Source organism: Patagioenas fasciata, chromosome 33 (assembly GCF_037038585.1).
Source record: "Patagioenas fasciata isolate bPatFas1 chromosome 33, bPatFas1.hap1, whole genome shotgun sequence".
In the NCBI taxonomy this organism is placed as follows: Eukaryota; Metazoa; Chordata; class Aves; order Columbiformes; family Columbidae; genus Patagioenas; species Patagioenas fasciata.
The window spans coordinates 177,144-194,353 of NC_092552.1; the positions used below are offsets into that span (position 1 = coordinate 177,144).

Genomic DNA, 17,210 nt, shown 5'->3' on the forward strand with positions numbered 1-17,210 from the left:
GGGTGTCCCCCCCTGTCACTTGGGGTGTCCCCCCATCACTTTGGGTGTCCCCCCCTGTCACTTGGGGTGTCCCCGTGTCCCCCGTCCCCGCGGGGGGGGGAGGAAGCGTCCCAGACGTCTGGACCTGCGGGGGGGGGGGAGGGAGGGGCCCGGACGCCTGGGTCCCTCAGGGGGGGTCCCTCGGGGGGGTCCCAGACGCCGGGTGACTCTGGGGGTCCCTCTGGGGGGTTCCCGGATGCCTGGGTCCCTCGGCAGGGGGAGGGTCCCGGATGCCTGGGTCCCTCTGGGGGTCCTTCTGGGGGGGTCCCTCCGGGGGGGGGGGTCCATCCAAGGGGTCCCAGATGCCTGGGTCCCTCGGGGGGGTGTCCCGGATGCCTGGGTCCTTCTGGGGGGTCCCTCCTTGGGGGGGTCCCGAACGCCTGGGTCCCTCCTGGGCTGTCCCGGACGCCTGGGTCCCCCCGCCGTGACTCAGTTTCCCGTTCCCGCCGGGCGGAAGGGGGGGCGGCCCCGTCCCCCCCCGCGGCGTTTCCTGGGTGGGGCCGCCCCGTTCCGGCCGCGCGGCGCGGGGAGCGGGACGGACACACGGACACGGGGCGGACACGCGGACACACGGACACACGGACACACGGACACGGGGCGGACACACGGACACGGGGCGGACACACGGACACACGGACACACGGACACGGGACGGACACCGGGCAGGGACCGGCGGGGGGGCCGTTTTCGGGGGGGGGGGGGGGGGGGTGTCCCCACTTTGGGGGCCGCTTTCCTGCTCCGGGGGGCATCCCCGTTTGGGGGGGGTCTCGGTTGTTTGGGGTGGGGGGGTCCCGATTTTGGGGGGTCCGGTTCGGAGCGGGTGCCCCCACTTTGGGGGGGGACCCCGGTTTTGGGGGGGTTCTCTCGGTTCAGGGGGTCGCGGTTGGGGGGTTTACCCCGGTTTTTGGGGTTACCCCGGTTTTTGGGGTTACCCCGGTTTTTGGGGTTACCCCGGTTTGGGGGGTTCTCTCGTTTTTTAGGGGGTTCTCTCGGTTCGGGGGGGTCCCGGTTTCGGGGGGCCCCGTTCTGAGGGAGCACCCCAGTTTGGGGCCGGTGTTCCCTTTGGGGGGGTACCTCGATTTTTAGGGGGGTACCTCGTTTCTTAGGGGCTTCTCTCGCTTTGGGGGGGGTCATCCCAGTTTTGGGGTCTGTCCCCCCATTCAGGGGGTCTGTCCTGGTTCAGGGGGGTTACCCCAGTTCAGGGGGGTTACCCCAGTTCAGGGGGTCTATCCCAGTTCAGGGGGGTCTATCCTGGTCCAGTGGGGTTACCCCAGTTCAGGGGGTCTATCCCAGTTCAGGGGGGTCTATCCTGATCCAGTGGGGTCACCCCAGTTCAAGGGCCCGTCCCCGTTTTGGGGGCCCTTTCCCATTTTGGGGGTGCCCTCCCCGTTTCAAGGGGCCCATTCCCAGTTTGAGGGGCCCATTCCCAATTTGCGGTGCCCGTTCCCAGTCTGAGGTGCCCATTCCCAGTTGTGGTGCCCGTTCCCAGTTTGCGGTGCCCATTCCCGGTTTGCGGTGCCCATTCCCAGTTTGCGGTGCCCATTCCCGGTTTGCGGTGCCCATTCCCAGTTTGCGGTGCCCGTTCCCAGTTTGCGGTGCCCGTTCCCGGTTTGCGGTGCCCGTTCCCAGTCTGAGGTGCCCGTTCCCAGTTTGCGGTGCCCATTCCCAGTTTGCGGTGCCCATTCCCAGTTGCGGTGCCCATTCCCAGTTTGCGGTGCCCGTTCCCAGTTTGCGGTGCCCGTTCCCAGTTTGCGGTGCCCGTTCCCAGTTGCGGTGCCCGTTCCCGGTGCGCGGTGCCCGTTCCCGGCCTGGGGCGCCGTCCCCCGGGCGCGATGCAGCGGCGGCGCGGGGCGCGGCGCGGGGCGCTGTGCGCGGTGCTGTGCGCGGCGCTGTGCGCGGCGGGCGCGCTGTCCACGTGCCGCTCGCTGGACCTGGAGGCGGCGCGGCGCAAACGCATCGAGGCGGTGCGGGGCCAGATCCTGAGCAAGCTGCGGCTGCCCGAGCCCCCCCCGGGCGACGGGGCCCCCCGCGCGCTGCCCGAGGACGTGCGGGCGCTCTACAACAGCACCTGCGAGCGCCTGCGCCAGCGCCAGCGCCTGCGCGCCCCCCCGGACCCCGACGACTACTACGCCAAGGAGCTGCACCACTTCGACATGGAGCCCCCCGGCGACGGTGAGGAGCGGGGGTGCCCGCCCGCCTGGGGCCCCATGGCCCGGACGCCTGGGTCCCCTTGTGTCCCGACCACCTGGGTCCCCATGGCCCGGACGCCTGGGTCCCCCATGGCCCGGACGCCTGGGTCCCCTTGTATCCCGAATGCCTGGGTCCCCATGACCCGGATGCCTGGGTCCCCTTGTATCCCGAACGCCTGGGTCCCCATGGCCCGGACGCCTGGGTCCCCTTGTATCCTGGATGCCTGGGTCCCCTTATATCCCGGACACCTGGGTCCCCTATGGCCCGGACGCCCGGGTCCCCTTGTATCCCGAACGCCTGGGTCCCCTTGTATCCCGGATGCCTGGGTCCCCTATGGCCCAGACAAGTGGGTCCCCCCTTGTCCCTGACACCTCGATTCCCTATGGCCCGGACGCCTGGGTCCCCTGTGGCCTGACAACTTGCTCCCCGCCTTGTCCCTCACACTTGGATCCCCTATGGCCCGGACGCCTGGGTCCCTTGTGGCCCAGACAACTGGGTCCCCTATGGCCTGGACTCCTGGGTCCCCTGTGGCCCGGACGCCTGGGTCCCCCCTTGTCCTGGACGCCTGGGTCCCCCCTTGTCCCGGATGCCTGGGTCTCCCCTTGTCCCCAGTGCCTGGGTCCCCTATGGCCCGGACGCCTGGGTCCCCCCCTGGCCCCCCCGGCCGCCGGGGGCCGTCCCGGACGTTGTGGTTTGCTGAGTAATTCCGGGCTCTGAAGGAGCTTTGTGGAGCTGGGGGATGGGGGATCGTGGGGACGCCTGGGTCCCCTGGCTCGGGGAGGGGGAGCTGTGCTGCCCCCCAAAACCGGGGTGTCCACACTGCCCCCAGAATCGGGGTCCCGGCCATGTGCACGGGACGGCTGGGGAGGGGGCGCAAAGTGCGGTGGTGGTCATTCCGCTCCAGAGTGAACGTTGTTCCGCAGGGCCCATGGGGTGGGTCCCATGGCCATCATTCCACTCCAGAGTGAACGCTGTCCTGCAGGGCCCATGGGGGGATTCCTGGGGCCGTCATTCCACTCCAGAGTGAACACTGTACCGCAGGGCCCCTGGCACGGTGGGGAGGGGTCCTGGGGCTGTCGTTCCGCTCCAGAGTGAACGCCGTCCCGCAGGGCCGCTGTCCCGCTGGGGTTGGGGTGGGGTCCCGGGGCCGTCATTCCGCTCCAGAGTGAACGCCGTCCCGCAGGGCCGCTGTCCCGCTGGGGTTGGGGTGGGGTCCCGGGGCCGTCATTCCGCTCCAGAGTGAACGCCGTCCCACAGGGCCGCTGTCCCGCTGGGGTTGGGGTGGGGTCCCGGGGCCGTCATTCCGCTCCAGAGTGAACGCCGTCCCGCAGGGCCGCTGTCCCGCTGGGGTTGGGGTGGGGTCCCGGGGCCGTCATTCCGCTCCAGAGTGAACGCCGTCCCGCAGGGCCGCTGTCCCGCTGGGGTTGGGGTGGGGTCCCGGGGCCGTCATTCCGCTCCAGAGTGAACGCCGTCCCGCAGGGCCGCTGTCCCGCTGGCTGCCCACGGCGCGCAGCGTGTTCTTCGTGTTCAACGCGTCGCGCGTGCGGGCGCAGGTGGGGCCCCGCGCGCTGCTGCACCGCGCCGAGCTCCGCATGCTGCGCCAGCGCGGCGCCCGCGGCGCCCCCGAGCAGCGGCTCGAGCTCTACCAGGTGACGCGCGCCGGGACGCCTGCGGGGACACGGGGGGACACGGGGGGACACGGGGGCAGCGGGACACCTGTGGGGACACGGGGGCAACGGGACACCTGTGGGGACACGGGGGGACATGGTGGGAATCGGGACACCTGTGGGGACACGGGGGGACATGGGGGCATCGGGACACCTATGGGGACACGGGGGGACACGGGACGCACCTGGGGACATGGGACATGCCTGGGGACATGGGATGCACATGGGGACACAGGACACGTGTGGGGACACGGGATGTGCCTGGGGACATGGGATGCACATGGGGACACAGGACACGTGTGGGGACACGGGACGTGCCTGGGGACACACGTGGGGACATGAGACACACGTGGGGACATGTGTGGGGACACGGGACGCACCTGGGGACACACGTGAGGACACGGGACACGTGTGGGGACACATGACGTGCCTGGGGACGCACATGGGGACACAGGACGTGCATGGGGACACGGGACGCACGTGAGGACACGGGACATGTGTGGGGACACGGGACGTGCCTGGGGACACGTGTGGGGACACGGGACACACGTGGGGACAAGGGGGCAACGGGATGTGCGTGGGGACGTGGGACGTGCGGGGACATGGAGGCAATGGGACACGTGTGGGGACGTGGGGACACGGGCAATGGGACATGGGGGACACAGGACATGCATGGGGACATGGGATACCCGTGGGGACATGCGGGCAATGGGATGTGTGGGGATATGGGGCATGCGTGGGGACATGGGGGACATGGGACACGTGGGGACGTGTGGGGACAGGACACATGTGGGGACATGGGACACAGGGACAATGGGACACGTGTGGGGACATGGGACATGGGGGAAATGGGATATGCACGGGGACACGGGGGCAGTGGGACACACGTGGGGACACGGGACACGTGGGGACACGAGATGTGTGGGGACACGGGACATGGGGGCAATGGGGCACACGTGGGGACACGGGACACGTGTGGGGACGGGACTTGTGTGGGGGACACGGGACACGTGTGGGGATGGGACTTGTGTGGGGGACACGGGACACGTGGGGACGGTGCCCTTAGGGACCCCCCTGCTCACCTCCTGGGGACGTGGGGAGATTTTGGGGGACCCCCTGGTGACAATGGGGGGTTTGGGGCCCCCGGTGGCACAGGTGACATGGGGTGGGGGGGTTGGGTTCCTGGTGACCCCAGTGACACGGTGGGGTCCCTGGTGACACGGGTGACATGGGAGGGGATTTGGGGGTCCCCTGGTGACACTGGTGACCCGTTGTGACCCTGGTGACCCTGGTGACCCTGCTGACCCCAGTGACCCGTTGTGACACGGGTGACCTGGGCGGGGTTTGGGGGTCCCCTGGTGACACTGGTGACCCGTGGTGACCCTGGTGACCCCAGTGACCCTGGTGACCCGGGTGACCCGTTGTGACCCCGGTGACACGGGTAACCCATTGTGACCCTGGTGACAATGGGTGACCTGTTGTGACCCGGGTGACTCGGGTGCCCCCGGTGACCCGGGTGATGCGTTGTGACCCCGGTGACCCGGATGACCCTGGTGACCTGGGTGTCTCTGGTGACGCGGGTGACGCATTGTGCCCCTGGTGTCCCGGGTGACCCGTTGTGACCATGGTGACCCTGGTGCCCTGGGTGACCCTGGTGCCCCCGGTGCCGCGTTGTGGCCGTGGTGCCCTGTGTGACGCGTTGTGACCCGGGTGACCCGTTGTGACCATGGTGACCCTGGTGCCCCACGTGACCTGGGTGACGCGCTGTGACCGTGGTGACCCCGTGTGACCGTGGTGACCCCGTGTGACCCATTGTGACCGTGGTGACCCCGTGTGACCGTGGTGACCCTGTGTGACGCGGGTGATGCCGTGTGACCGTGGTGACCCCGCGTGACCGTGGTGACCCCGTGTGCGGCGGGTGCCGCGGGTGACGCGCTGTGCCGCGTGCGCAGGGCTTCGGGAACGCGTCGTGGCGCTACCTGCAGGGCCGCGCGGTGCAGGTGACGGCGGAGGACGAGTGGCTGTGGTTCGACGTCACCGAGAGCGTGCAGCAGTGGCTCAGCGACTCCGGTGAGCGGCCGCCCGGCGCCCCTCGGCACCCATTGTCACCCCACTGTCACCCATTGTCACCCCCTTGTCACCCCACTGTCACCCATTGTCACCCCCTTGTCACCCCTTGTCACCCCCTTGTCACCAATTGTCACCCCATTGTCACCAATTGTCACCCCTTGTCACCCACTATCACCCCCTTGTCACCCACTTGTCACCCCATTGTCGCCCCACTGTCACCCATTACCACCCCACTGTCACCTATTGTCCCCCTGTTGTCACCCATTGTCACCCCCTTGTCACCCAATTGTCACCCACCCTTGTCACCCACTGTCACCCCCTTGTCACCCATTGTTACCCTGTTGTCACCCCATTGTCACCCCCTTGTCACCTAGTTGTCACACATTGTCACCCTGTTGTCACCCATTGTCACCCCGTTGTCACCCCGTTGTCACCAATTGTCACCCCCTCCTTGTCACCCACTGTCAACCCCTTGTCACCCCCTTGTCACCCCATTGTCACCCCCTTGTCACCTAGTTGTCACCCATTGTCACCCTATTGTCACTCATTGTCACCCCATTGTCACCCTGTTGTCCCTCATTGTCCCTCATTGTCAGCCTTTGTCACCTCATTGTCACCCTGTCATCACCTTGTTGTCCCCCATTGTCACAAATTGTCACCTTGTTGTCACCCCGCTGTCACCCATTGTCACCCTGAACCGCCCTGTCCCCCCAGAGCCCTTCGGCGTCTTCAAGCTGAGCGTCCACTGTCCCTGCGACGAGGGCCCCGAGGACATGCGCGTCACCTTCGAGGGTACGCGGGACCCCAGTGTGTCCCCAACGTCCCCACAGTGTCCCCATTGTCCCCAGTGTGTCCCCATGTCCCCAGGGTTCGACCGGCAGCGGGGGGACCTGCAGGGGCTGGGGGTGTCCCCGATGTCCCCAATGTGTCCCCGATGTCCCCAATGTGTCCCCGATGTCCCCAATGTGTCCCCAATGTCCCCAGGGTTCGACTGGCAGCGGGGGGACCTGCAGGGGCTGGGGGTGTCCCCGATGTCCCCAATGTGTCCCCAATGTCCCCAATGTGTCCCAATGTCCCCAGGGTTCGACCGGCAGCGGGGGGACCTGCAGGGGCTGGGGGTGTCCCGATGTCCCCAATGTGTCCGCAATGTCCCCAATGTGTCCCCGATGTCCCCAATGTCCCCAGGGTTCGACCGGCAGCGGGGGGACCTGCAGGGGCTGGGGGTGTCCCCGATGTCCCCAATGTGTCCCCGATGTCCCCAATGTGTCCCCAATGTCCCCAATGTGTCCCCGATGTCCCCAATGTCCCCAGGGTTCGACCGGCAGCGGGGGGACCTGCAGGGGCTGGGGGTGTCCCCGATGTCCCCAATGTGTCCCCGATGTCCCCAGGGTTCGACCGGCAGCGGGGGGACCTGCAGGGGCTGGGGGTGTCCCCGATGTCCCCAATGTGTCCCCAATGTCCCCAGGGTTCGACTGGCAGCGGGGGGACCTGCAGGGGCTGGGGGTGTCCCCGATGTCCCCAATGTGTCCCCGATGTCCCCAATGTGTCCCCAATGTCCCCAGGGTTCGACCGGCAGCGGGGGGACCTGCAGGGGCTGGGGGTGTCCCCGATGTCCCCAATGTGTCCCCGATGTCCCCAGGGTTCGACCGGCAGCGGGGGGACCTGCAGGGGCTGGGGGTGTCCCCAATGTCCCCAATGTGTCCCCGATGTCCCCAATGTGTCCCCGATGTCCCCAATGTCCCCAGGGTTCGACCGGCAGCGGGGGGACCTGCAGGGGCTGGGGGTGTCCCCGATGTCCCCAATGTGTCCCCGATGTCCCCAATGTGTCCCCGATGTCCCCAGGGTTCGACCGGCAGCGGGGGGACCTGCAGGGGCTGGGGGTGTCCCTGATGTCCCCAATGTGTCCCCAATGTCCCCAATGTGTCCCCGATGTCCCCAGGGTTCGACCGGCAGCGGGGGGACCTGCAGGGGCTGGGGGTGTCCCCGATGTCCCCAATGTGTCCCCGATGTCCCCAGGGTTCGACCGGCAGCGGGGGGACCTGCAGGGGCTGGGGGTGTCCCCGATGTCCCCAATGTGTCCCCGATGTCCCCAATGTGTCCCCGATGTCCCCAGGGTTCGACCGGCAGCGGGGGGACCTGCAGGGGCTGGGGGTGTCCCGATGTCCCCAATGTGTCCCCGATGTCCCCAATGTGTCCCCGATGTCCCCAGGGTTCGACCGGCAGCGGGGGGACCTGCAGGGGCTGGGGGTGTCCCGATGTCCCCAATGTGTCCCCGATGTCCCCAATGTGTCCCCGATGTCCCCAGGGTTCGACTGGCAGCGGGGGGACCTGCAGGGGCTGGGGGTGTCCCCGATGTCCCCAATGTGTCCCCGGTGTCCCCAGGGTTCGACCGGCAGCGGGGGGACCTGCAGGGGCTGTCCCGGCGCCGCGGCCGCGTCCCCCACGTCCTGGCCATGGCGCTGCCCCCCGAGCGCGCGAACCAGCTGCACAGCGACCGGCGGCGCCGCGCGCTCGACGCCGACTTCTGCTTCGGGTACGGGACCCCGAGCCTGGGGGGACCCCGAGCCTGGGGGGACCCCGAACCTGGGGGGGACCCCGAGCCTGGGGGGACCCCGAGCCTGGGGGGGACCCCGAACCTGGGGGGGACCCCGAGCCTGGGGGGGGACCCCGAGCCTGGGGGGGACCCCGAGCCTGGGGGGGACCCACAAACCCCGGGGGGAACCACAAACCCCGGGGGGAACCACAGGCCCGGGGAGGGAACCACAAACCCGGGGGGAACCCAAGACCAGGGGGACCCAAAACCCACGGGGGACACCAAACTCGGGGGGGACCCACAAACCCGGGGGGGAGCCACAAACCCACAGGGGGACCCCCCACCCCGGGGGGAGGACCCCGAAAGTGGGGGGGGAACCACAAACCTCGGGGGGGACCCACAAACACACCGGGGGACCCCAAACCCGGGGGGAGGACCCCAAAACTGGGGGGGACACCCACAAACACAGGGGGAGACCCACAAACCTGGGCAGAACCCTAAAACTGGGGGGGGGACCCCAAACCCACAGGGGGACCCCGAAATGGGGAGGGGGACGCTAAAATGGGGGGGACCCACAAACCCGCAGGGGGACCCCGAACCCAGAGGGAGGACCCTGAAAATGGGGGGACCCCAAACTCGGGGGGGATCCACAAACCCGGGGGGGCCCCAAACTCGGGGGGGGACCAAGCTCCCCTGCGTGTGATGCCGCTGCAGCTTTGGGTACCGGGGGGGGGGGGGGTCCCCAAAACGGGGGGGACCCTGAAACCGGGGGAACCCCCAACCCCACAGGGGGACCCCAAACCCAGGGGGCCCCCAAAAAAGCGGGGAACCCGCACCAAGGCGCGGAGCTGCTGCTGCGGCCCCTGCGCATCCCCCGGGGTCTGGGGATCCCCCTGTTCCCCAGGGTTTTTGGGGTCCCCCCAAGGATTTTGGGGGTTCCCCATGACCCCCCAGGTCCGACGAGCGCAGCTGCCCCGTCCATTGATCCCTGGGGGCTGTTGTGGATCCCCCCATTTCCCATGGTTTTGGGGGTTCCCCTGGGGGTTTTGGGATCCCCGGATTTTGGGGGTTCCCCCTGACACCCCCCATGCCCCCCTCGAGCTCTGCTGAGCGCAGCTGCCCCGTCCATTGATCCCGGAGGGTTTGGGGATTCCCCCTGTTCCCCCTGGATTTTAGGGATTCCCCCCCGGGTTTTGGGGTCCCCCCCGGGTTTTGGGGTCCCCCCCGGGTTTTGGGGTCCCCTGACCCCGTGCCCCCCAGGTCCGACGAGCGCAGCTGCTGCGTGCGCCCCCTCTACATCGACTTCCGGCGGGACCTGCACTGGAAGTGGATCCACGAGCCCCACGGGTACATGGCCAACGTGTGCCTGGGGCCCTGCCCCTTCCTCTGGAGCGCGGACACCCAGCACAGCAAGGTGGGACACTGGGGACATCACTGGGGACATCACTGGGGACACTGGGGACACTGGGGACATTGGGGTCATGGGGACACTGGGGACATTGGGGACACTGGGGACATTGGGGACACAACGTGTGCCTGGGGCCCTGCCCCTTCCTCTGGAGCGCGGACACCCAGCACAGCAAGGTGGGACACTGGGGACACTGGGGACACTGGGGACACTGGGGACATTGGGGGTCATGGGGACATGGGGACATTGGGGACACAACGTGTGCCTGGGGCCCTGCCCCTTCCTCTGGAGCGCGGACACCCAGCACAGCAAGGTGGGACATTGGGGACATCACTGGGGACACTGGGGACATCACTGGGGACACTGGGGACACTGGGGACATTGGGGGTCATGGGGACACTGGGGACATTGGGGACACTGGGGACACTGGGGACATTGGGGACATGGGGACACTGGGGACATTGGGGACACAACGTGTGCCTGGGGCCCTGCCCCTTCCTCTGGAGCGCGGACACCCAGCACAGCAAGGTGGGACACTGGGGACATCACTGGGGACATTGGGGACATTGGGGACATTGGGGGTCATGGGGACATGGGGACATTGGGGACATTGGGGGTCATGGGGACACTGGGGACATTGAGGGTCACGGGGACATGGGGGACACAACGTGTTTTCTTGGGGGGGTCTCTAACCCGTGTTTTATTGGGGGGGGGTCTCTGACCATGTTATTGTCTCGGGGGGGTCTCTGACGGTGCTGTTCCCTGGGGGGTCTCTACCCGTGTTATTGTCTCGGGGGGGTCTCTACCCGTGTTATTGTCTCGGGGGGGTCTCTGACGGTGCTGTTCCCTGGGGGGTCTCTACCCGTGTTTTCCCTGGGGGGTCTCTACCCGTGTTTTCCCTGGGGGGTCTCTGACGGTGTTTTCCCGGGGGGGTCTCTACCCGTGTTATTGTCTCGGGGGGGTCTCTGACGGTGCTGTCCCCCGGGCCCAGGTGCTGGCGCTGTACACGCAGCACAACCCGGGGGGGGCCGCCGCCCCCTGCTGCGTCCCCCAGGCCCTCGACCCCCTCCCCATCGTTTACTACGTGGGGCGGCGGGCACGCGTGGAGCAGCTGTCGGACATGGTGGTGCGGGCCTGCAAGTGCAGCTGAGCCCCCCGGGACCCCCCCGGACCCCCCCGGACCCCCCCGGACCCCTGGACATGGTGGTGCAGGCCTGCAAGTGCAGCTGAGCCCCCCGACCCCCCGGACACCCCCGGACCCCCCAGGACACCCCTGGGACCCCCGGACCCCCCCGGACCCCCCAGGACCCCCCTGGACATGGTGGTGCGGGCCTGCAAGTGCAGCTGAGCCCCCCGACCCCCGGACACCCCGGGACCCCCCCGGGACCCCCCCGGACATGGTGGTGCGGGCCTGCAAGTGCAGCTGAGCCCCCCCGCCCCGGGACCCCCCTGGACCCCCCAGACACCCCCCCGGGACCCCCCAGACACCCCTGACCCCCCGGCCACAGGACCCCCACCCTAGGACACCTGGAAACGCTCCTGGAAATGGGGACCCCCCTGGACCCCCCCGGACACAGGAACCCCCAACCCCTCTGGACCTCCCCCGGGCCCCCCATGGACCCCCCCGGATACGGGAACCCCTGACCCCTCCGGACCCCCCCGGACCCCCCCAGACCCCCCCCGGTCATGGGGACCCCCTGGACACGGGGACCCCCCTGGACCCCCTGGACCCCTCCGGTCATGGGGACCCCCTGGACACGGGGACCCCCCATCCAGACACGGGACCCCCCTGGACCCCCTGGACCCCCCTGGACCCCCTGGACCCCCCCGGTCATGGGGACCCCCTGGACACGGGGACCCCCCATCCAGACACCGGACCCCCCTGGACCCCCCGGACCCCCCCTGGCCATGGGCACCCCCTGGATACGGGGACCCCCCATCCAGACACCGGACCCCCCGGACCCCCCCGGACACGGGACCCCCCCCAGAAAATCAGAATTATTTAATTTGGAAGCGGCTCTGGTTTTGTTCTGGGGGGAGGGGGGGAGGTTCTGCTTTTGGGGGGGGGTGGAGAAAAGGGGGGGGTGTAAAGGGGAAGTGAAATAGGAAGGGGAAGTGGGGGGGATAAAACGTGGGGGTGGGGAAAAGGGGGGGGAAGAGAGAAGGGAGGGGGTGGAGGAGAAAAGTGGGGGTGGGGGAAAACAAGGGGGACCCCCCCGTGCCCCCCCCAGCAGAAAAACCCTGAGGGAAGCTCAGGAGGCTCAGAATACAAAATATTGGGGGGGGGGGAGGAAATGGCCCCCCCAGCACCAAGGGGGGTGTTTGGGGGGGGGTGATTTGAGTGCGTGGGGGCGCTAATCCCGGGGGGTGGAGCCAATCCGGGGGGGTGGAGCCAATCCGAGGGGGTGGAGCCAATCCGGGGGGGTGGAGCCAATCCGGGGGGGTGGAGCCAATCCGGGGGGTGTGGAGCCAATCCGGGGGGTGTGGAGCCAATCCGAGGGGGGGAGCATTAATCCAGGGGGGGTCATTAATCCGGGGGGGGGGTTTCTAATCTGGATGGGGGGATAATTAATCCGGGGTGGGGGTCATTAATCCGGGGGGGGGCGGGCACTAATTCAGGGGGAGGTCATTAATCCGGGGGGGGTGGGCACTAATCTGGGGGGGGTTATTAATTCGGAAAGGGGGGTCATTAATCCGGGGTGGGGGGGGGTCACTAATTTGGGGGGGGTGGTGCTATTCCAGGGGGGTCATTAATCCAGGGGGGGTCATTAATCCGGGGGGCGGCTCTAATCTGAGTGGGGGGATAATCCGGGGGGGGGAGGGTCATTAATCCAGGGGTGGTGGTGCTCTAATCCAGGGGGGGCGGGGCACTAATCCGGGGGGGGTCATTAATCCGGGGGTGGGGCACTAATCCGAGGGGGGCGGGGCACTAATCTGGGGGGGTCATTAATCCAGGGTGGGTGGGGGTCACTAATCTGGGGGGGTCATTAATCCAGGATGGGTGGGGGTCACTAATCTGGGGGGGTCATTAATCTGGGGGGGTGGTGCTATTCCAGGGGGGTCATTAATCCAGGGGGGGTCATTAATCCGGGGGGGGGTGGTCACTAATCCGGGGGGGGTCATTAATCCGGGGGTGGGGCACTAATCCGGGGGGGGTCATTAATCCGGGGGGGGGTCACTAATCCGGGGGGGGGTCATTAATCCGGGGGGGGTCACTAATCCGGGGGGTAATGCGGGGGGCTCCAGTCCGGGGGGGGCGCGGCGCCGGGCTCCTCGGTGTCGAAGTACCGCTCCTCCGCCTCCCGCGCCTCGGCCTCCAGGTCGTCCATGTCGGGGTTCTCGTCCACCTGGCTGGGGGGCGGGGGGCGGGTTTTTGGGGGGGCTCGGGGGGCTCCGGGGGGTGTTTCCCGGGGGGGGGGGGTCACCTGTAGTCGAAGTCGGGGTCCTCCCCGTCCAGGAAGCGCTGGTACATGAGCGCCAGGAACTCGCGGCGCAGCAGCGGCCGCTCGCCCGCGGGGGGGTCCCCCGAGTCATCTGGGGGCGGAGGGGTTACCCCCCCGCCATGAGGAGGAGGAACCCCCCCGGGGTATTGGGGACCCCCCCGGGTCATTGGGGACCCCCCTGGGCTATTGGGGACCCCCCTGGTTATTGGGAACCCCCTGGATTATTTGGGATCCTCCCTGGATATTGGGGCTCCCCCTGGTTATTAAGGACCCCCCTGGGTTATTGGGGACCCCCCTTGGGTTATTGGGAACACCCTGGATTATTGGGGACCCCCCTGGGTCATTGCAAACCCCCCTGGGTTATTGGGGATCCTCTTGGGTCATTGGGGACCCCCTCAGTTATTGGGGCTCCCCCTGGTTATTGAGGACCCCCCAGGTCATTGGGGACCCCCTGGTTATTGGGGCTCCCCCTGGTTATTGAGGACCCCCCCTGGGTTATTGGGGACCCCCCCCGGGTTATTGGGAACACCCTGGATTATTGGGGATCCCCCTGGTCATTGGGGATCCCCTGGGTCATTGGGGACCTCCCAGTTATTGGGGAGCCCCCCTGGTTATTGGGGCCACCCACAGTTACTGAGGCTCCCCCTGGTTATTGAGGACCCCCCTGGATTATTGGGGACCCCCCCAGTTACTGGGGCTCCCCCTGCTTATTGGGGAACCCCTGGTTATTGGGAACCCCCTGGATTATTTGGGATCTCCCCTGGGTCATTGGGGTTCCCCCTGGATATTGGGGATCCCCCTGGTTATTGAGGACCCCCCTGGGTTATTGGGGACCCCCCTGGGTTATTGGGAACACCCTGGATGATTGGGGACCCCCCTGGGTCATTGCGGACCCCCCTGGGTTATTGGGGATCCTCCTGGGTCATTGGGGACCCCCCCAGTTACTGGGGGTCCCCCTGGTTATTGAGGACCCCCCTGGGTTATTGGGGACCCCCCTGGGTTATTGGGAATACCCTGGATGATTGGGGACCCTCCTGGGTCATTGGGGACCCCCCCAGTTATTGGGGCTACCCCTGCTTATTGAGGACCCCCCTGGTTATTGGGAACCCCCTGGATTATTTGGGATCCCCCCTGGGTCATTGGGGACCCACCCATTATTGGGGACCCCCTGGTTCTTGGGGATCCCTCCCAGTTATTGGGGTCCCCTGGATTATTGGGAACCCACCCTGGTCATTGGGGAAACCCCTGGGTCATTGGGGATCCCCCCAGTTATTGGAGCTCCCCCAGTTATTGGGGACCCCCCGGATCATTGGTGGCCCCCCTGGTTATTGGGGACCCCCCCCGGGTTATTGGGGACCCTCCTGGTTATTGGGGACCCCCCTGGGTTATTAGTGACCCCCCTGGTTATTGGGGACCCCCCTGGGTTATTGGGGACCCTCCTGGTTATTGGGGCTCCCCCTGGATCATTGGGGACCCCCCCGGTTATTGGGGACCCCTCCCAGTTATTGAGGCTCCCCCAGTTATTGGGGACCCCCCTGGGTTATTAGTGACCCCCCCTGGTTATTGGGGACCCCCCTGGGTTATTGGGGACCCTCCTGGTTATTGGGGCTCCCCCTGGATCATTGGGGACCCCCCCGGTTATTGGGGACCCCTCCCAGTTATTGAGGCTCCCCCAGTTATTGGGGACTCCCCTGGGTTATTAGTGACCCCCCCTGGTTATTGGGGACCCCCCTGGGTTATTGGGGACCTTCCTGGTTTTTGGGGCTCCCCCTGGCTATTGAGGGCCCCCTGGGTTATTTGGGACCCCCCTGGATCATTGGGACCCCCCCGCTTTTTGGGGACCCCCCCCGGACCGTTGGTGACCCCCCCAGTTATTAGAGACGCCCCCCTTATTGGGGACCCCCCAGATCATTGTGCCCCTCCTGGATTTTTGGAGCCCCCCCCATCATCATAGACCCCCCTGGTTCTTGGGACCCCCACCCCGATCATTGGGCCCCACCCCGGGTTTTTGCCCCCACCCCCCTTTTTGGGGACCCCCCCAACATTTTTGGGGACCCCCCCATATTTTGGGGACCCCCCCAATTTGTGGCCCCCCCACCTGAGCTCTCGTCGTCCGTTGGCTGCGGCGCCTCCTGCTCCAGCGCCTTCAGCAGCAGCTGCGCCAGCGAGGGGGGGCCCGGGGGGGCGCTCGCGGGGTCCCCCGGGGGGGTTTCGGGGTCCCCGCCCCCCCCGAAGCGGCCGATGTGGCGCTGGTAGAGCCGGGGGGCCCGCAGCCGCATCTCCCGCTCGCTGAAGTACCGGCCCTCTGGGGGGGGGACCCCAAATCAGCGGGGGGGCCCCCCAAAGCAAAGGGGACCCCAAATATCGGGGGGACCCCGGAAACTCGCGGGGGAGGGGGGAAAAAATCTCGGGGGGCCCCAAAGGCAGAGGAGAACGGGGGGGTTGAAACCCCATAGGAAATGGGGGAACCCAAAGGGGAATAAGGGGGAACCCCCCAAAGGAAAGGGGACCCCAAAATACTCGGGGGGGCCCAAAGAATTTGGGGGGGGGGAAATCTTGGGGGGGCCCCAAAGGCAGAGGAGAATGGGGGGGCTCAAAACCCCAAGGGAAAGGGGGGAACTCAAAGTGGAATAAGGGGGACCCCCCCCAAAGAATAAGGGGACCCCAAAATACTTGGGGGGAGGGGGGGGCAAAAAACTCGGGGGGGTCCCCAAGCCAGAGGAGAATGGGGGGGGGGCTCAAAACCCCATAGGAAATGGGGGAACCCAAAGGGGAATAAGGGGGAACCCCCCCCCCCCCCAAAAGGAAAAGGGGAATAAGGGGACCCCAAAATACTTGGGGGGGCCCAAAAAACTCAGGGGGGAGGGGGGCAAAAGTCTTGGGGGTCCCCAAAGGCTGGGGGGGGGGGGAGAATTGAAACCCCATAGGAAATGGGGGACCCCAAAAACTCAGGAGGAAGAAGGGGGGGACCCGGTGGGATATCGGGGACCCCCCCGGGATATTGGGGACCCCCCCGGGACATCAGGACCCTCCTGAGGATGTTGGGGACCCCCCATGGTATCAGGACCCCCCCAGGGATATGTGGGACCCCCCCCGTGGTATCAGGACCCCCCTGAGAATATCGGGGACCCCCCCAGGACATCAGGGACCCCCCCCCAGAATATGGGGGGACCCCCCAGGACATTTGGGACCCCCCCCAAGATATCAGGACCCCCCTGAGGATACTGGGGAGCCCCCCACGGATATCGGGGACCCCTCCAGGATATGGGAGGACCCCCCAGGCTATCGGGGACCCCCCCAGGATATCGGAGCCCCCCTGAAGCTATTGGGGAACCCCCCAGGACATTTGGGACCCGCCCAGGACATCTGGACCCCCCTGAGGATACTGGGGACCCCCCCAAGATCTCGGGGACCCCCCAGGATATTGGGGACCCCCCCGGGGATATGTGGGACCCCCCATGACACCAGGACCCCCCCCATGATATCGGGGACCCCCCCAGGACATCTGGATCCCCCTGAGGATATTGGGGACCCCCCAGACCATAAGGACCCCGCTATGGTATCGGGACCCCCCCCAGGTATTGGGGACCCCCCGGGATACCGGGGACCCCCCGTTCCCCCCCACCTCGGATCAGCCGCCTCAGGGCCGCGAACCGGCGGTTCCGCAGGCGGGTGCGGGTGGGGGAGCGGCGGGGCCGCCCCCGGGGGCCGCTTTCGGGGTGCCCCCCGCACAAAGGGGGGTCCCCCCCCTCCATGGGGCGACGCGGGGCCCCCCAAAATAGATATGGGGGAGGCGGGCGCCCCCAAATCCACCCCCGGCCCACCGGCCCCGCCCGGCGCCTTTTGACTGCGGCGCCTCC

The 17,210-nt window shown here is 67.4% G+C and overlaps 2 protein-coding genes across 12 annotated transcripts; one reads left to right on the top strand and one right to left on the bottom strand.

The window, feature by feature from the left end:
• The first annotated feature begins 1,525 nt into the window (after positions 1 to 1,525).
• Positions 1,526 to 11,148, top strand: TGFB1 (transforming growth factor beta 1). Its single transcript, XM_065859428.2, has 7 exons — positions 1,526 to 2,211; positions 3,709 to 3,878; positions 5,849 to 5,966; positions 6,681 to 6,758; positions 8,349 to 8,499; positions 9,760 to 9,913; positions 10,899 to 11,148. Exons 1-7 carry the CDS (start codon positions 1,872 to 1,874, stop codon positions 11,055 to 11,057), a joined length of 1,170 nt encoding a protein of 389 aa, XP_065715500.1. The 5' UTR covers positions 1,526 to 1,871; the 3' UTR covers positions 11,058 to 11,148.
• A 1,548-nt stretch (positions 11,149 to 12,696) lies between these two features.
• CCDC97 (coiled-coil domain containing 97) lies at positions 12,697 to 17,110 on the bottom strand. 11 transcript variants are annotated; one of them, XM_071800851.1, is made up of 6 exons: positions 16,976 to 17,110; positions 15,449 to 15,655; positions 13,333 to 13,441; positions 13,113 to 13,254; positions 12,959 to 12,979; positions 12,706 to 12,898 (listed from the first exon to the last, which is right to left on the bottom strand). In XM_071800851.1, the coding sequence occupies exons 1-6, from the start codon at positions 17,103 to 17,105 to the stop codon at positions 12,878 to 12,880; spliced, it is 630 nt and encodes a 209-aa protein (XP_071656952.1). In that variant the 5' UTR covers positions 17,106 to 17,110; the 3' UTR covers positions 12,706 to 12,877. The 11 variants fall into 11 exon arrangements, with proteins under 11 accessions (XP_071656954.1, XP_071656951.1, XP_071656952.1 ...); XM_071800854.1 differs by having other exon boundaries at positions 12,885 to 12,898; positions 13,113 to 13,258; XM_071800850.1 differs by having other exon boundaries at positions 12,704 to 12,979.
• Positions 17,111 to 17,210: the final 100 nt, after the last annotated feature.